This window comes from Equus caballus, chromosome X (assembly GCF_041296265.1).
Source record: "Equus caballus isolate H_3958 breed thoroughbred chromosome X, TB-T2T, whole genome shotgun sequence".
NCBI lineage: Eukaryota > Metazoa > Chordata > Mammalia > Perissodactyla > Equidae > Equus > Equus caballus.
The window spans coordinates 64,290,407-64,311,253 of NC_091715.1; the positions used below are offsets into that span (position 1 = coordinate 64,290,407).

The window sequence follows — 20,847 nt, forward strand, 5'->3', positions numbered from 1 at the left end:
AAATGGAAGTTTGAAACTTTCTAGCTACTTCCTAAAGTTGTAGAGATCACTTGAGATAATACATGTGAAAGACAATGTGCTATACAAATACTGGGTCTTGAGGCAGCGGTCATTTAATGTACTGAATGTTGTGCCTGCCTCACAGAGTTGTTAAAGAGTATCAAATGGAATAATAGATTTGAAAGCATTTTGTTAACTTTAAAGTGTGAGTCAAGTGTTAAGAATTAGTAAAAATAATAAAAGAGAACAAATCATTCTACATCCAGATGTTCTGTCTCCACTGTGATTCATGTATTCATGCAGAACTGTGCAGATGAACCTCCATTTAATTTTCACAAACTAGATTCCAACACGTAACAAATAGGACCAGAAATTTTATGCATTGCCTTTTCCCTTGTCAAGTTTTGGCTCTGAGACTGACAGAACACCCATTTTAGATGAGTTCTTACCAGCCTTGTGCTCACATCCAGTTACTTTGGCTGTGTGCCTGCTGAATTTGGGTGCAGGCCCCCAGATCCAAAAGGAACCTTAGGTTTCCTTCCATTCAAATTGGCTAGACATACCAACCTTCACGTACTATGCCCAGCAGGGCCACAGGTTTTTCACAGGCCAGCAATCATCATGAAACCAGATGTGATCTGCAAATCTAGTTTCACATTGCTTGTGGTCAGTGGAAATACTGGTAGCCTATGGTAGCAGGAAACCCCACTACAATCTGCTGTCTCCAGTGGAGGTAACAGCCAGATGGAAATTCTGCCTTTGGTATTTATGAGATGGAGGAGAGAGGTGAGAAATCAGAGCAGCTCCCACCTTTACCCTCAAAATTCTAAGATAAAGAGGCCTTCAAAGCCTTCTATTCCATTGTTTATTTCACCAATAGAAGTACGTTCCATGCTACATAGTCATTCTCTCTCCATTCTTTTTTATTTTAATTTCAGTGGAGCCAGCTTAAGATGCTCTGGCTTTTGGTTTTCAAGGACCATATCATGTTTTCACACTGCTATTTTTGAGGACAAGACGGTTGAGAAGAGCCTGCCTCCTTATCTCTTCACTCTTGGCAAAGAAGATTAGAATCATGTAAAGAAATGCTCTGTTGGTTGACTTGATGAATCAGTATTAGTGGATCTAATGTATATTCCAGAATTTTGTGCCATAAGAGTTGAAATTCTGACCTGTAATCTTTTAAAAAGATTTAATGTTGAAAAAATAATGAAAGAAAATTAAAAACAAGTAAAATATATCACTAGTTACCTAATCACCCTATCAAAATTCATTTTCATGTTTGCATATTTAGCCATTTTTATTTTCTATATTTATCCATGTACCTGTGTTTTTATATCTTTTTTATATAAAACATGGTTTTATATCATGGCTTATTTCTTTTATATTTTGCCTTTTTTTTTGACTTAGTATATTATAATATTTTTTCTTTTAATTCCTTCTTGATACACCATAGATCTGCACTGTCAGTACGTGTGGCTATTTTGATTTAAGTTTAAACTAATTAAAATTAAAGTAAATTAAAAATTCAATTCCTCAATCTCATTAGCCACAAGTCAAGAGCTCAGTAGCCACATGTGTCTAGTGGATCCTGTTTTGGACAGTGAAAATACAGAAAATTTCCATCAACACAGGAAGTTCTATTGGAAAGCACAGCCGTAGAGTAAATGTGCCAGGATGTACTAAATCACTTTTCTGTTGTTGGACATCTGATTATTTCTCATTTTTAGATATTGTGGATAACTTGACAGTGAATATATTTATATATGTAACTATTTGCTTTGGTTGACTTATTTTTTATCAATTTCAAAAACTCCGTTATTGGGTCAAAGAGTATGAATAGATATTTTTGGGAACCTGTAGTGTATTACCATAGTCCGTTCAAAAAGGTTTATATCAACTTAAAGTGCTTCGAGCAGCATATGATTATCCTAGTTTCACTGCAATCTCAACAATACTGGACATTATCAATTTTAAGTTTTATTCTACCTTGTTTTTCATTAAAAGATAGCTTATGTTCAATTCAATTTGTATTTCCTTTTATTATTGGTGATGATGTGGTTTCTTATCCAGTTTTACTTTTTCTTGCATGAAATTGTATATTTACATCTTTACTTACTTATATTTTTATTTCTTAGTGTTTTCTTTATCAGTTTGAATGAAGTATTTATATATAACATATATCAAATTTTCCAGCAATATAATCTCTAAAAGTTTGTTTTTTTACACAATATAGTCTTAATATATCCTCCAAAATGCTAGAAAAATTTAAATAGACAGCAAAATGTTTGAAGATTTTTTAAGATTCTTTTTATACCACTTTTAAATGTTAATTTAAGGAGGGGCTGGCTCCGTGGCCAAGTGGTTAAGTTCGAGCACTCAGCTGCAGGCGGCCCAGTGTTTTGTCGGTTCGAATCCTGGTCGCAGACATGGCACTGCTCGTCGAACCACGCTGAGGCAGCGTCCCACATACCACAACTAGAAGGACCCACAACTAAGAATATACAACTATGTACCAGGGGCCTTTGGGGAGAAAAAGGAAAAAATTAAAATCTTTAAAAAAAATGTTAATTTAAGGATCATAAAAAGAAACGAGAATTAAATCATTTTTCAATAAACGGCTTTTGACTCTTGGGAAATCCTGGAGTCATGTAGATTTCTATAGACCAGAAAGGAAAGAAGGATTCATCATTGTCTAAGTTCCTCCAGCTCCCTAACCTGTAATGAGACTTAGCAGCTTCAGGCTCTTCAATATTTTTAGGCTTAGCTGGTTGCTCCCTCTACCTAAGGCACATCTGAAAACCCTAAGGCAACTACTCCAAAGCACATGCTTGTGTTAATTCACAGGAGGCAGTCCTGAGAGCCTCTCTCTCTTGTTAGGAGGAGAAGTAGCAAATAGGAAATTTTGGTAGAGTGCCTAAAGTTAGCTTGATGTTTTCTATTAGTTTTTTAAAGTAATACATTCTCATGGTAAAATGATTAAACCATACAAAAGGGTGTGAAATGATAAAAGTCCTACTCGTGACCTCACTCATTCCTTGCACCCACCCCCCGGTTTCACACCTCAAAGGTAAGCATGGTGACCAGTTTCTTTTGTATGAGTCCAGAGATTTTCTGTGCATATAAAAAAATGCTTATGCAGTTAAATGTTTGCATATTACCACACAAAATTGTGGTTCTCTTGCCCAATGCACATAAAAAACCCAGTTATTATGGCATTAGCTTTTGGGAAAAGAAAACAGCTTTATTGCTAAGTTGATCTACAGGGAGATAGGGGCATACGCCCTCAGATCTGTCTCCCCGATCCAGGGTTTGGGGAAAGATTCATGGAATGAAAGGCAGGGTAGTCTGAAGTGTGGAGATAAGGAGAAGTGAGGTAATTGATCATCTGCACAAGCATAGTCAAGCTTCATGGCTCTTTGTAGGATGCATGTTCACAAAATGGCCAGTGTTACCATGATCTGAGGGTGGAGTTTTCAGCCCTTTGACATCATAAAGGTCACTTATTGGGCATTTTGCAGGCCCAGTTGATGGGTTGGTGGTCTCAACTGGCCAGAGCTGGAAAAGATGTCTCAGTTTCTGAAAAACCATTCTTAATTACTCTATTGATCAGACGACGGGGTCAGTTGAACTGGTCCTAGAGGGCCCATGGTTACATGCATATTATTTTTCACAAATGCTATCACATTACGATTACTGTTCTACAAATTGATTTCTTCACTTAGTTAATAGATCTTATACACTTTTCTATATTGGTGTGTATATATATATATATATATATATATATTAATTGTCTTAAAGGCTTCACAATATTCAGTTGTATGGATGTGCTGTAATTTATTTTGTCATTTCACACTACTGATGGATATTTTATTTTTTTCTCACTTTTTTAATATTAAAAGTAGTGTTGCAATTAATATCCTCAAGAGACTGTATATATGGTACTTAAGGGGAATGGATCTGGTACCAGACTATGTTGATTCGAATATTGGTACCGCCACCTCCTTACTGTATGACCTTGGGCAGGTTACTTAATTTCTCTATGCCTCAGTGTCTTTCTGTGAAAATATTGAGATAATAATGGTCTCTATCTCATAGAACTATTAAGAGGATTTAATGAGTTAACAATACACATTAAAAACTTATGTATATGTTAAACGCCAGGCACATGGAAAATATAACAATTGTTAGTTAATATGATTGTATATCTTTATTAGCATACTTTACAAATATATATTCTGAATTGTTAAATAGTTGGATAAAAGAGTGTATGTATTTGTAATGCTGGTTAGATATTACCCCTTTCCTTGCCAAAAACTGCAAGCACTGGATATTATTAAACTTTTTAAGCTTTGTACATCTGATGAGTAAAAAAACACCCCAGTTTATCATTATTTTAAGTTTCCTCTTTTAATTGTGAGTGAGCATGAGCATCTTTTCACATGTTTATTGGCCATTTATATTTCTTTCCATGTGAACTGCCTGTTCTTGGCCTTTGCCCATTTGTTGTTGTTGTTGTTTGGTTTTTCATCTGTTTCTTACTGATTTATGGAGCTCTTTGTATATAAAGGAATTTGGCTTCTTGCAATATGTGTTACAAATAGTTTTCCCAATTTATCTTTCAACTTCATTTATATGTTTTTCTGTCCAGCAATCTTAAATGATATAGTTAAATTAATCTTTCTTTTCCTTTATGGCTTTTGAATTTGGATGTGGTGCTTTGAAGGTCTTTCTAGGTGGGTTTGATTTAAATCACGTACTGGAAGTATTTTTGCCAAAATAGACTCAATTATGGATGTAAGAGCCAGAAGGAATCTTACAGGTTGCATAATTCAACCTTCCTCTCCTCATATCTTTTTAATTTTTCTTTGCAGAGGAAAGGAAATTTGGTCCCAATGAAGGGAACAGACTCTAAAGTTTCCACAGCCAGCTAATGGTAAAAATGTAGACTGGAACTCTGGCCTCTTGATGCCTATTCCAGTGATCATTCAGTTTAACCCAATTGTTTCATAAACAGAGCTTTCTTACTTTAAAAAAGACACATTTAAGCAACTCAGAGATAGAGACCCTTTTTAAGAAAGTAAACAACATATTTCAAAACAAAGATTTATTTTTATTTTTCAGATTAATTTTTACTTAGAGAAACATCAGCATATGTTCTGTTAAACATAAATCATGTATGTGTTTTAGGTCTTTAGTTGAACAAATGTGCAAATATTCTAACCAAAGGAGCATATCTGTCTTTTTTTTACTTTCCTAATTATTTTAATTATGAGTGTGAAATGTGGATTTATTTTAACAGAAATTAAGTAGACTTTTGTTCTGATAGATATGAGAACTGAAAAGCATTAGCTTGGCTACTAACTGCATTCTCACTTCCTTTTCCTGATTTGGCAAAGCCTGGTATTAAATCTAATTCCTTTTAAATTCTTTGGGACCTTAGCCAGTGTGATCTGTCCATATGCAGATCTGGCCATATCATTTCTCATTCTAAAGCTCTACAGTGGATCCTCATTGCCTATAGGATAAGGTCCAACTCCTTAGCCTAGCTTACTCACTGTAGCCACTTGATCTCTAGCCACCTGTGCAGTTTTCCAGCCTTATTTACATTTCCCTTTGTACATGCTGTTTCACTGTTTGGGGCAGTTTTCTTCTTGCCCATCTTCCTGCGTGACAAAACCAATTTAAATAAACATTATTTCTGCTATTTCTGTGAAGCCTTTTCCAATCTTTCCACTCCAAGACTAAGTGTTCCTATAGGCAGGACTTCTGGAGTAGCAATTCAAAGATCATGGTGGATCCTCTACCCAGTGAAACAACCATTTAACTGGTAAAAATTATAAAAATAGCCATTTAAAATCACTGGAAATTGTCTTAGGGGCATACAGCAAAGAGAAAAATATTTATTCAAGAGAATATATTAAATCTCAGTAAAAAAGCAAGAGTCTGTGGCATTGAGCCATGACCTGTTCTCATCCCCACCCCTAGCTCCATGTGATGGAAGCTGTTCTCCAGGTAGGTGCAGCCAAGAAGACAAGGGCTCCCTCTCCCCCACAACTCCTGCTCTAGGACTGTAGTTTCACCCCCATAGAGGCAGGCCATCAGCATCACTAATGCCTCTTAGCCCTGTATTGCAGAAGCACTCTTCTAGAAAGGTGCAGCTGATAGAATTGGAAATCCCTTCTATCATCAGTTTCCACTCATGAAGACTCTGCCCCAGTGGTGGTAAGCCAACAATACTGGGACACTGATTGTGCCTGACCCAGTTTACATGTGGGGTGAAGGGTTTCATACTGGAAAAGACGAGCCAAGAGGACTAGGGGCTACTATCACTCCCCAAGGTCCAGTCCTAGAGCAGAGGAGTCACTCTGGGAGAAGCAGGTTGCTGTCCCTGGCCCCCAACTCCACTGCAGTGACAACAGAGGTACTGCCAGTGGAGGAAGTCAGGTTGTTAGGATGGATAGCTCCACAGGTGTGCCTGAAGGGACTGACTTTATTTGGAAAAGAGCATGGAGAAGTTCATGGCTAAAGGCTTTGTCAAAAACAATGGCAATCTTGGAGGTTGTCAATTAAAAGGGGATTTGTAGCTCCATCATACTAATAACAACACGCAAAACACCAGACCTGTCAGAAGGTTACCAGAGAAAGCAAGGACAAGAGATAGCCAAGAAGAGAGCTTGTGGGATCACACTCATTTCTGAGTCTGTGGAGTGCTGTGTACATGTGCTAGTGTGTACCCACTAAAGAGAAATGAGAACAAGATGTAGAGCAGACTCTAAAGCATTCCTCAGGCCACACACAGATGTATCAGTAAAATGCAGAAGGCTTCAGGCTGAAGATGCTTAAGCATAAACTCTGACCAAACATTGCCTGAACAAGATGTTACTCTGACCCTGGGGCAACTCCTAAGAAGCCAGGCTTAATAATAAAATAATCTTTGTCTCTAGTGGAATAAAAGACTGCCCAAAGCTGCACCCTCTGAAGAGTGACCAGAGAGAGAACCTCTGAGATACTTGTCCCTAGCCGAATGTGGGGCAAAATCCTTAACACCCTGAACTTTGAAAGTAGTTTCCAAACTACATGCACATCCAATTGCAAAGAGTACAAATATAACTGGCTAGGGGGATTACAGAGCAAGCTTTAACCAAAAATTGGTTTATGTAGATCCAGAGTTGACCTCTGGGAAGCCAGTCTAAAAGATAAAAACAAGGAAACATATCTGAGTAGAGACATCAGAGGCTTTACAGTGTGGAGGAAATAGACTTCACAGAGTTAGTTCAGCCAAGTCACTTAACAAACAAATGAGCAAACAGAAAATAAGAACAACAAGCTCCAGAAAGGGGCAGGTCAGTGTTCAGTGTTGTTACAATATAGTATTTGAAATATCCAATTTTCAACTGAAAATTATGAGATGTGCAAAGAAAGAGGAAATTATCACCCACACACAGGAAAAAAAAAGCAGTCAACAAAGACTGTCTAAGAGGAAATCCATATGTTGGACTTACTAGCAAAGTAATATGTTTAAGCCTACTTTAAATATATTCAATAAACTAAAGGAAATCATTTCTAAAATACTAAAAGAAAATATGAGAATAATTTCTCACCAAATAGAGAATATCAATAAAGTGATAGAAATTATAAAGAAGAACCAAATGGAAAATCTGGAGTTGAAAAACATAATAATTGAAGTGAAAAATTTGCTAGTGGGGTTCAAGAGTAGATTTAAGGTGGAGAAGAAAGAATCAGTAAATTTGAGCATAGATCAGTAGAGATTATGCATTTTGAGGAACAGAAAGAAAACAAGGAATGAAGAAAAATAAAGAACCTCAGAGAAATGTGGGACAACTTAATAGTACACCAATATACATGTAATGGGAGTATCATAAAGAAAGAAAAGAAAGAGCAGAAAGGACATTTGAAGAAATACTGGATAATATCTTCCCAAATTTGATGAAAAACATTAATCTACACATCAAATAAGGTCAAAAAACTCCAAGCAGGAAAAATGCAAAGAGATTGACATCCAGGCCCAGCATAGTCAAGATGTCGAGGCCAAATATAAAGAGAAAACCTTGAAATCAGCAGAAAGAAAAGTGACAAGAGAACCACAATAAGATTAACAACTGACTTACAAGAAATAGCATAGAGCAGAAGACAGTGTTATGGTATAAAGTTCTGAAAGAAAAATCTGCCAACCAAAAATCCAGTGAAAATTCAGCAGAACTATCTTTTAAAAGTGAATGTGAAATAAAGACATTCCCAGAGAAACAAAAACTGGGAGAATTTGTTGCTAGCTGAGGTGCTTTGTAAGAAATACTGAAAGGAAGTGATGCCAGACAATAATTTGAATCCACATGAAAAAACAAAGAGCTACAGTAAAGTGAATTATGTAGATAATGATAAAAGTATAATTACCTATTTCTTTTTTCTCTTAGCTCAATAAAAATGAATTGCATAAAACAATATCAGCAAAATTGTATTGTTGGATCTATGACATATAGAAATCCAACATATTTGACAATAAAATGCAAAAGAGGAGAATGGGAGTTAAGTTAAATTAGAGTAAGGAAATGGTATCAGACAGTAAATTGAATCTACAGAAATAAAAAAATTAAAAATGGCAAATATGAAGATTAACATAAAAATCTCTATGAATTGTGCTGTCCTTTCTTAGCTTCTCTAATAGACAATATATGTATGTATATATATTGATATATATAGTAATAGTTATAAACATATATTGGTTGGTTGGCAACATATATAGACAAATTATGTGTAATGCATATTATACAAAGGGAGAGAATGGATCTGCAGAGGAGTAAGGTTTCTATAACCTCCTGGAATTTAGCATATATCTGAAGTACATTCTGATCATTTAAGATGTATTTTTGAAGCCCCAGAGCAACCACTGAGAAAATCATTCAAAGATATATCTTACAAAAGTTAAAAATACAGTTAAAATCATTCACTAGAAAATATCTGCTTTAGAAAAAGTGTCAATAGTAAAGGAGAAACAGAGGAACAAAGTAGTAATAAGAAATATAGAAAACAAAAAGCAGAATGGAAGAGGTAACTACAACTGTGCCAATAATAACATTAAATGGGAGTGAATTAAACAATAAAATCAAAAGTATAGATTGTCAGCATGGATAAATAAAACAAGATACAAGTATATGCTGTCTATTGGAGACTCACTTTAGATTCTAAGACACAAAATGGTTAAAGTGAAAGGATGGAAAAAGATATTCCATGCAAACAGTAATTACAAGAGAGCTGGAGTGGCTCTTAACTAATGTCAGACAAAATAGGCTTTAAGACAAAACTATTACTAGAGACAAAGGACATTTTGTAATAATAAAGGATCAATCCATCAAGAAGATAGGACAATTATAAACATATATGCCCCTAACAGAGCCCTAAAGTAAATGAAGCAGAGAGAAATAGTTCAACAATAATAGTCAGAACTTCTATCCATTGTATAGAACAACTAGACAGAAGATCAGCAAGGAAATAGAAGACTTAAATAGCACTACAAAACAGCTAGACTAACAGACTCTATTGAGCACTCTACTCAACAATAGCAAAACACAAAGTCTTCTCAAGTGAACATGAAACGTTCTCCAGAGTAGACTATATAATAGGACATAAGACAAGCCTTTTGTGCTCCAAATTTTACAATCAACAAAGTAAAACCCCTTCCAGGCACTGTACAGAACACCTGACATGGATTAGCTCACTTAATCTACTCAACAATCAGATAGGTAGATATTGTCAATATACTTACTTTGTAGATGTGAAACTGTAGTTACTCAGTAAGTGCGACTGCAGGTATCACAGTGCTGGTGTGTGGTGAGTGTTAAATAAATATTAGCTTCCTTCCTTTCCATGGGTATTTTTTTCCTCTCTCCATCCAAGTCAGCTGTAGATGTTTAGAGACCACTCTGTTTTTATATGAGTATAGCAAAAGGCATCTAGGCAAATTGTGACTAGAACAGTTAATGAAAGCGGAGCACAAGGCCCTAGGCAGCCTAGTATTACTTAGCCCCATGAAAGGTCCCCAGACCACTCTAGTCATCAGATAGAATATTGTCCTTTTCAGCTTCCACATTTTGCAGAAAGCAGAAACTACCACATTTCACATCCACTATTTCCTCATTGCTTAAGAAATACACAGAACAAAGTATACCTTTTCAGGGCTGAGAGAGGAAGAAAATCATATCACAGTCCTCTCCTAACTACCTCTTGGAGGGAGCAGTTCACTTTCAAGTGACCTGGTTATGCTTCTTGTAGTATAGTGTTGCCTTCTCCTTCCCCCTCATATGTCAGCTCCCACCTGTATCTTTGCTATGTCTGTTTGTTCTTAGGAGAAAGCAGCTGAAGCTTGCTTCTGGAGGGAAGTTTAGGGGAGTGTAGCTCCCTTTGCTAGGAACACACCAACCAAAATTTGTGCAAGCTATTTTAATTTGTTTTCTCTTTTGTTCATTTCCCCAAAAAAGATTTATAAATGAAAATGCTCAACACCATTAGCTATTAGAGAAATGCAAATCAAGACCAAAGTGTGAGATACCACTTCACACCAATAAGTGACTAAGTAAATGACTTTAGTGAAAAAGAAGACTAAGGTAAAAAAGATAGAAAAAACAGGTTGCATGTGGAGAAACTGGAGCCACTATACATTGCTATTAAAAAAGTAAAATGATGGGGGCTGGCCCGGTGGCACAGCGGTTAAGTTCGCACGTTCAGCTTCGGCAGCCTAGGGTTCGCCAGTTCGGATCCCGGGTGCAGACATGGCACTGCTTGGCAGCCATTCTGTGGTAGGCATCCCATGTATAAATTAGAGGAAGATGGGCATGGATGTTAGCTCGGGGCTGATCTTCCCTCCCGCCCCAAAGAAAAGGAAAATGATGGGGCCAGCCTAGTGGTGTAGTGGTTAAGTTTGCACACTCTGCTTTGGCAGCCCAGGCTTCATGGGTTTGGATCCTGGGTGCAGATGTACACACTGCTCATCAAGCCATGCTGTAGCGACATCCCACATACAAAGTAGTGGAAGATTGGCACAGATGTTAGTTCAGGGACAGTCTTCTCAAGCAAAAAGAGGAAGATTGGCAACAGATCGTAGCTCAGGGCCAGTCTTCCTCACCAAGAGTAAAATGGTGCAGCCACTTTGAAAAACAGCCTGGAAGTTGCTTAAAGTGTTAGCACTTGACCTAGTAATTCCATTCCAAGATATACAATCAAAAGAAATGAAAACATATGCCCATACAAAAACTGTACACAAGTGTTCATTGCAGCATTATTCATGATAGCCAAAGAGTGGAAGAAACTTAAATGTCCACCAACTGATGAATGGATAAACAAAATGTGATATGTCCATGCAATGGGATATTATGCAGCAATAACAAAAAGTTAAGTAATGATACATGGTGCAACATGGATGAATCTTAAAAACATTATGCTAAGTGAGTTAAGCAAGTCACAAAAGATGGCATAGTATGATTCTATTTATATTAAATATCTAAAAAGGGCAAATCTTCAGACACAGAAAGTAAATTAGTGTTGCCAGGGTCTGAGAGGAGGAGGGAATGGGGAGTGACTGTTAATGGGTATGGGTTTTCTTTTGGGGGGTAATGAAAATGTTCTAAAATTAGTTGGTGGTAATAGATGTGAATATGCCAAAATGGATGAATTATATGGTATATGGATTATATATCATTAAACCTGTTAAAAACAACCTAATTAAATTAAAACCAGGCTATAAGATAGATATTGTATGACCTTGGCAGTTTAGAATAGTGGGAGAATATGGATTTGAGGGGAAATAGTCCTAGGTACGAATTCTGACTTTGCCACTTATTAGCTGTATGAACTCAGATAAGTCATTTACCTTATGTAAGTCTCAGTTTGCATTATCTTCAAAGTAGGAATAATGATATCTACCTCAGAGGTGGCTTTTTAGAACCTAGTTCTCCTCCCATCTCTCTTTCCTACCATTTTCTCATGAGATTATTATAATAATGGCCATTTATTAAGTACTGTGCCTGCAAGGTATGGGCTGCTTTACCTTGAAAAATCTCATTAAATCCTTATAGCAGTCTTGTGAGTTCTGTATTTCTTTACCCATTTTACACGTGAAGAAATTGAAGCCGAGTGACTTGTTCAAGGTCATTATGTTAAAAAGTGGGAGAGATAGGCATGAAAACCATATCTTCTGCGTACATATCTTCTCACTTCAATGAAAGGCATCATTAAAGAGAATTCGAGAGCTATGAGGTAAAGTCAGGTAATACTTTTAAAAGAAAACATGACTGTCCTCTTGGACACATAGTTGCCAAATTTTGAATCTCAGGCTGGCAGGGGGAAAAGAAGCTACCAGTCTCATGCCATTACTTTGGCAATTTCTCTACTGAAATATCCCTTGTACCCACAAAGAAGTAGGCACAACGGATCTATGAGGAGAGAATAATTTTGAACTCTGATTTTTATCTTAAAAATTCATGTAGAACTGTCGTTATATTCCACAATGTGATTAATAAAAATATTTTAAATTGCTAAACATCAGGAAAAATATTATGCTGTATAAAGAGGTTTGGTGATTTCCTAAATCCCTTCCTATTTGAAAAGTACAGAGGTATGTGTGAAAAATATACGCTTTTACACATCTAGCCTTTTTTTCCTATTCTCTCCACTTATATTTACTTTTCCCTGAAAGCACTGCATGGCCAAAGAAGATAGTCTCTTTTGTTTTAAAGATATTAGATGTTTCCCTTTTTTTATGATAAGACAAAAGGTGAAGGCAACCTAGACTTAAAATGCAGCTGCCATGTGGCAGGCATAGAGGGGAAGGCTTAACGTGTTATTTAACGTAATTCTCATACAAGCACCATAAGGTAGAAGGGATCTCCACTCTCCAGATGACACAAATGGAGCTCAGAGAACCTTAAGGATTGGGCCCAAGTTTCAGTGGTGGAGGCAAGATTCCAGCCCAGGTCTGGCTGGCTCCAAATCCCTGCTGAACTGACATTCTTCTCCCATCAAGGAAAACTGGTCTGTGACTGTTGCATTTTTCCCTTGTTCCACAATCATTGGGGGACTTGCTTAAATTAGTCAGACCCTTTAAGATATCCCCAAGGCCGAGAGAGACAGACAGACAGACAGACTGACTGACTGAGATTACAGCTAGATTATAGCTGGCTGCTGAGGGTGTCTGAGCCCAATTTTTCCCCATGGTTGAGCTGGTGTTTGTCGCCCTATGTCTTCTAGTAATTCACTTTTATTTAATTAATTGTGAAACTGTTGGAGGATAGCAAGTAGTGTTCTGGTTTGAAAAACTTCCATTCTATGCAGCAGTGCTTTTGCTTCAGACTCATAAAACTGAATGCCTTGAGTTGGGATAATAAGTGAGCTGTGTATCCCAGGGGAAACTGAGAAGAAACACAATGTTGCATGCAAATTCTGCGCCTACTTGTTCTCAAAGCAAACTTCTGCTGTACTTGCAGTTAGGATGTTATTTAGGAAGATATTAGAAACTTCTGAGGTGTTTCTTTTAATTCTTCTTTTATTTATGTACTCTTAGAGCCATAGAAGAGAATGCATGTAACATATGTCAGTTATAGAGCATCATAATAAAATGAACACTAATGAGCCCTGATTAAAGAACAAGAACATTAACAAAACTTTTTTGTTCACTGCTCTAACCCCAGGACCTGGAGTGGTACCTAGTGTGTAGTTGGTGCTTAATAAATACTTTTAAATGAATGCGTAGATCAACTTGTATCTTCCTTCCTTATATCATTACCCCTAGCCTTGCCTCAGAGGTAACCACGATCCTGTATTTGGGGTTTATAATTCCCTTGTGTTTTCACATTTTTTTCATATATATCTTCCCAAATTACATTGTTTACTTTTGCTTCTTTTTGAACTTAATGTAATGGAATCATATTATACGTATGCTATTATGAATCATTTCTTTTATGCAACATTGGCTTGTGAGATTCATCTATGTGTAGCTCTCTTCTGTTCCTTGTCATTGCTGCATTGTATTTTATTGAATGAGTGTGCCATTATTTATCCTTTCTCCTGTCAGTGGATGTTTATCATTTCTGCCTTTGTAAACAAAGCTGCTATGACCCATTCCTGCATATGCCTCCTGGTACAAATGTGCATGAATTTCTCTGGGATATAAACCTGAGAGAGGAACTGCAGATAGAATTTTCATTCTGACCGGATGTCAGCCCATGAGTCAGAACTGCAGTGTGCCCTTTGTCTGCACTAGGCCAGGTCAGTGAGAGCGCTGCCCAAAATATTTTGTAAGAGAGAGGAGAGGGGAGGTAGGCAGAGACTGGCCTAATGAAGTTAGGAGATATCTCAGGCCTCTAGTCAAAGTGGGTTGTAGTTAAGAAAAATGCAGATTCTAAAATCATCTTCATTATTTCCCCTCCACTTCCTCCTCCCCTCAGTTATTTTTGTGCAAGGTGTATTTTACTAAACTCATATCTAATAAAGGAAATGTTGATGGCTTTCTTCAGTCTTTAAGCATTGATTGTAAATGTGATTAATTAGAATCTTTTAAACAATTTGAACTGTATCTTTAATTTTAGTAGGAATGAAAATTTCTATTTCTTGAAGGCACTATCCATAAAGACTTATTTACTTTATGCTGATTTCTATTTTCTTTAATACTTATTTTGCAATCATATAATGATACTTAATGTCATCATCATCATCTCATTTACCTATCTATACCTTTATGTCTTTCAAAAAACATTTCTGTCTTTTCTGTGCTTCCTTAGCTCCAGCGATCTGCACTCTGCTTTATTATATCGCCTACTATGTTATTTTACAGTTCCTTTCTTTCTTTCTTCTCTAATAGATAAGTTGCTTAGAGACAAGGATAATATCTTGATCATCACTGTGTTTCCAGCACCTAGCCCTGTGCCTAGTCCATAGGGCTAGGTGCGAGGAGTTGAGTTGAATCAATCTAGATAGATTTCTAATTTCAACCATCAATCTCATGACAGGGTTAGTCACAGGTTACAAATCCACACTTTGGAGTCAATCTTACCTAGGATGGAATCTGGGCATTTCTAGTTACTAGATGAGTGATCTTGAACAAGTTTATTTAATTTTACTAAGCCTCAGCTTCCTCTCCTACAATATAAGGATAATGCAGAGCTACCTGGCAGAGTTGTTGCCAGGATTAAGTGAGATGATATATATGAAATGGCCTGGCACATGGAGTGCCTAAATACATGTCCTTCTGATTTTATTTGAACTGTTTATATTAGTTACAGAGGTAAAACAAAGTGAGGAGAGGATGAAGACACTTGCGAAAAAACTTCTTCCTCTCCTTGTTTCATGAATGAGGATGGAGGTATGAATTTTACCTAAGGAAATGAGATTTTTGGCCAAACGAAAGACGTTCTTAGCATTTGGCCCATTTGTATATTGGAAGGGAACTCTTTTCTTGTGGAACTTGTGGCTCTGCTAGTCTTCGTTTGATGGACAGACTCCTGCTGGCTTTCCAGTTAAGGTAGGAAAGGGAAGGCTTGAGGGGAGAAAAGATAGGCCACCATAGTCAGCTACTGGGTTTGCATACCAGCAGAACTTTTTGAATGCTTTCTGTTGTGCTTGGGACTTGAATAAAGACTAATATTTGTGTCTTAGAGATAAAGTGCTTGTCAAATGTAGCTTGAGTGAAAGCTTTCTTTGTTCTTGCCTTACCAGGGCTGCTCACTGGGAGTTGAATGAGGATAGCGTTTCATGCTTCTTTTTGGATTCTGCTAACTGTGTTGAGCATGATAACCAAAGAGCCATGGGTTGAAAGAGAAGGTGAATGGCAGGAAGACAATAGGGTAATAGAAACTGTGTTGGATTTGGAGTCAGATAGTCCTGAGCTTGGTGTCAAATAGTCCTGGGCTTCCCCTCTCTAGATCTGACTTTCTTCATCTAATGTAGTAATGAGAAAAAAATTGTCTCACAGAGTTGTTCTGAGGTGTTGAAATCACCCAGCACAGCAAACAAGGTGCCATTAGGGCTTATTTTCTTTCCTTTCTTAGTAAGGAAGGAGTACTCATAAAAAATAGTGGCTGCATCTCTGTGAATGAAAGTATGGGCAATTCTCATCTATCTGAGGTAGATTAACCCAAGAGGTTGCTTAAGTTTTGTTTAATGCTTAGATATGGGACATAGAAGAGAAAAAAGTTGTAAGAACCATGTTCCATTTGTTTAAACTTGAATTAATTACTATGGAAGACTGAGAGTTAGCCTGCGATTGAGGTTTTATGATTGGCTTTGTGGTCCTCTCTTTTACATACACCTGGAAGGACTCAGACACAGATCTTCTTGGAGATAGGCAGTTAGACTAGGAGACTTCTGAAGCTCCATCCTAGCCCAGGGAACCTATGTGTCTTTTAATGGCCAAGTGTTGAGATGGTAGCCTGAGAGGCTTCCAACATCATTGTGCATCATTTCTCAACAAGAGTCTCAGGTATATAAGAATTCTGTTACATTATGTTGTAGAACAGGGGTGAGGGCATGTCCATGTGATCTACAAAGACTCCTAAGGAAAGTGAGGAAATGGAAAAAAGAGACCAAACACTGGTGTGATAATACTAATTATGATCCCTCACTTGTATATTCATGTCAAGGGCTTTTTATCCTTTTTTCTAATTTATGCTGCCACTCATGGTAGTAGCTTAGTAGAATAGCTGATATTATTCCTATTTAAAGATGAGAGTAAGGCTCAGAGAACTAGAGCAAAGCACATCAAACTGCTTTGGTGTTTAGTCTGTTTGTCCATAGGTCTCCCTTGGGATAAGGTAAGGTCATAGGGCTGGGTTCATACCATTTAATTGCTCTGAAATAGTTGCCTGACCTTAAGTTAGATGTCTTAACCTCGGGTTTCTGCCTTCATTCTTCCCTCATGTAGACATAGCTCCTGAGATTGGCTGGTCCCAGAGAACTTCTCTAATCCTTTAGCAGGATCCAAAAAACCTCTGCCCACATGACAGGAAACCCTACAATCATTCCTAGGAGAAGTCCCAGGAAAATTTAGCTTTATACTGACTCACTTAAGCAATGAGTAATAAAAATTTACACAAGTAGTTTACTCCTGAAGATCTCAGACTTCTAGCCTCCTATTTCTGGCAACCACTGACGTGTGTTGCATTGTTCCTTTTGTGTCTTTCCAGTTTGGAGACTGCCAGGGATCATGTTCTGCCCATTGACTATTACTTTCCACCCCAGAAGACCTGCCTGATCTGTGGGGACGAAGCTTCTGGCTGTCACTATGGAGCTCTCACTTGTGGAAGCTGCAAAGTCTTCTTTAAAAGAGCCGCTGAAGGTAAAGGGTCTTGCACGCTCATTTCTATTTCCCTTTCTCCTTTATCTTATAGGGAGAGACACCAATCTTCCAGGGCCCAGGATTTTATCATCTCACAGACAAAGTCACTAGCGGGCCCTCTCAAAGAACTTAAAAGCCTAAAGAAGCAAGTTTTCATACTTGCTGCTCCCCTAACTTCGGTAGCCTTGGTAGTACAGGCAATGTAGGCAATGAAAGTGGTCCCAGCTGGTGCTTGGAGCTTGGTATGTCCTAGGAATGAAAGAAAAATTAATGATTTGAAAAGATTTAATTTCCTCCCTGCTTGTATTCCACTCTGCTGCCTAGTGAGAGAAAAAATTGTCCTTATAAGAGAGGTTAGAAGTGGAGAAACCCCAACTGAGTCCCCAGCTCGTTCTCTTTGGTGAATACGAGTCTGTTCCTTAGCAAAGACTTCCTGGTCTCGGCCCTAGAAAGGAAGCGTTCTTGCTATTCAGCAGACTATCAGTCTGTGCACCTGCTCCCTCCTGCTGCTGCCTCCTTGGGGACTCTTTGTATTAATAGCTCCTAGGTAGATAAGGACCCAGATTGATGAAACACTTTTATTCTCCTCTCCAGAAACCTTCCGTCAGTGCCTGCTCATTTGTCTAGAAGCCCAAGCTGACTTGTAACTTATATTTGGCTAAGTGGGCTCAAGCCTTGGCTCCTTAGTCGTATTTGGCTTAGAACAATTCATGTCTCCTCAGCCCCCAGAGTAGAGGTGCTCAGCCTACATCCTACCCCAGGAACTCCCATTTCCAGACCTCCTATATATGCTAGTACCTCCTTCCTTCCCAATAACCCTAGACTTAAGCCTCCTATTCATCCATTTCACTCCCCAACCTGTAGTAAGGGCTTCCTTCTCAAAGGGACACTGATGAGCACTCTCTAGACAGAGACATTCTGCTCTGGGAGCAGACCCAGTGGTTAAACACCAGTATCCACTCCTGCCCCCACTTTTCACAAAGGAAGTGCTTCCTGCCAAGACCGTTTCCTTCTTTCTCAGTGACCTAGAAATGTTGATTTCCAAGTCAGAACCAAAACAGACCCTTTCCATATGCAAGTGCTACAAACACTGAGTAAAGTCTTAAAAATGGCAGGTATGTAGGCCACACCTTTCACCAAGAATGTTATGACATCCACCAGAGGACAGCAGAAGCACCAGAGAGTTCTTGCCATCTAGAGATAAGGTAGAAAGTGGGTGCCCTTTAACTGGTCTCCCCATTGATAGCCAATTGGAATGATGATTGTATTTTTGTCATTTTGATAAGGTGGAAGGAATACCTATATAAAATGGAAACCTATTATTTTGTTTTCTTCCAGTCCCCTAAGCAAACAAGGAGACAGTTAGCATTTAGTATTAAAAACATGCGGGGCTGGCCCCATGGCCGAGTGGTTAAGTTCGCGTGCTGCGCTGCAGGCGGCCCAGTGTTTCCTCGGTTTGAATCCTGGGCGCGGACATGGCACTGCTCATGAAACCACACTGAGGCAGTGTCCCACATGCCACAACTAGAAGGACCCACAACTAAGAATATACAACTATGTATCAGGGGGCTTTGGGGAGAAAAAGGAAAAAAAATCTTAAAAAAAAAAAACAAAACATGCTGCATGTTCCACCCATACCCCCAAGTGGCCCATTGCCACTGCTTATGCTGGGCTAGTATGAGGTCCAGGGTCCCAGTGCCTAGGCCTAGGCAGTTTAGAAAGAGACACAGAGAGCAGTGCTTTCCTTTCTTAAGAGTACTTACGGAAGGATGGCTGTCAGAAAAGGAAATGAAGAGCAGCTCCAAAGACTACAGATCACCCCAACTTCTCCAGTGAGAACTTGCCTCTTCCCCTTTCCCCATTATCCAGCAGGCCCTGTTTATAGAGCAGAGAATGAACCAGAGCACCCATCTAGAGCTAGTGTTTAAGAAAGTAGAAATAGTGGTGTGTAGTAAGCCCAGACATCACAGTAATAGCAGCCACATCAGATGGGAAAAGAGTTCAAGTAAACAAGTGAACAAACAAATTCAGTAGTCAGATAGATTAGACTGTATTTGATGATGCCTCTGGGTTTTACAAATCTAGGTCATGATATTGTTGTTTTTTTAGAAACATGGGAAATGATCAACCATATTGTGAAAGGGAAGATTTTGCTGTCATAACATATTCCACATGGGAGTTTTCTGCAGGAGTTAGTGCTAAAGTATTGAGGAAGGCAGAAGGGCAGCTGGCAGGGCTGCCTGGGAGGAGCTCTGCTATGACATGGATCTTGGGCTATTTGAGAAAAATGAAAAGAGGAGTGGGGAGGGATAACCACTGAATTTATACAACACTTAAAAATCCGGCAAGGGGCTGGCCCCGTGGCCGAGTGGTTAAGTTCTCGCTGCAGGCGGCCCAGTGTTTCGTTGGTTCGAAGCCTGGGTGCGGACATGGCACTGCTCATCCAAACCACGCTGAGGCAGCGTCCCACATGCCGCAACTAGAAGGACCCACAATGAAGAATATACAACTATGTACTGGGGGGCTTTGGGAAGAAAAAGGAAAAAAATAAAATCTTAAAAAAAAAATCCAGCAGGATCTCAAATTGCTCCAGACCCTAGAATCACTTAAGTTAGGGAAAGTTGGTAATATTTTCTTTGAGGCAATGAGCCTCTATAAGGTCACAGGGCCAAGTGCTCTTGACTGCTTGAAACATGAAAAATCGAGGCCGGCTCCGTGGCCGAGTGGTTAAGCTCACGCACTCCGCTGCGGTGGCCCAGGGTTCAGATCCTGGGCGTGGACATGGCACCGCTCGTCAGGCCATGTTGAGGTGGCGTCCCACATCCCACAATTAGAAGGACCTGCAACTAAGATATACAACTGTGTACGCGGTGGGGGGGAGGGGTTGTGAAATAAAGCAGAAAAAGAAAAAAAAAATATGAAAAATCACCAATGGATTCCTTGCGAAGCTATGGAGCTCCTTGTTTCCCTTGTAATCTGGACCCCAGGTTCCAGTCTTGAGCTCTTTGAGGGATGGGAGAAAGTGTTCTAAAAAAAACACAAAGCAAAAAACAATTATTGATGTTTTCTTTCTCCTCCCATCTGTAAAACTTGGTGGCTGGAGTTTACTGCTGTCATTATCTCCTTTTGAAGGCAGAAGGTTGTCTTATTACCCACAGAGAACATTTATTGATTTGTATTTTTTTCCTATTTTACAATATGTCTTTATCCCACAAATGACCTTTCTGAAGGTGATTCTGAATTTGCCTTGTTGAAACTTGGAATTCTACCTGTCTTGGAGAGAGGGGGAGCACAAATCTTTCTCTTCCTCATTTATTTATTATCAGTTAACTAAGACTGAGTATTCAGAGTGTTGATTACCACTTTATTCATGGTTTCAGAAATCTCTGGGCTGGGCACAGGTACAAGACTTAAAAGCCTGGCACATCAGACAGAAATCCGTTTCTAGCTTTGGTAGTTCATAAAGCATGAGGCTTTAATGCTGTCACTGGTGCACAGCTTAGCAC

General features: G+C 38.5%; 1 protein-coding gene across 1 annotated transcript in view; it reads left to right on the plus strand.

Moving 5' to 3' along the window:
• Positions 1-20,847, plus strand: part of AR (androgen receptor) — a 155,606-nt gene that overhangs the window by 62,617 nt on the left and 72,142 nt on the right. The window contains 1 exon segment of the mRNA NM_001163891.1: positions 17,190-17,341. Coding sequence (NP_001157363.1) covers positions 17,190-17,341 — 152 coding nt within the window.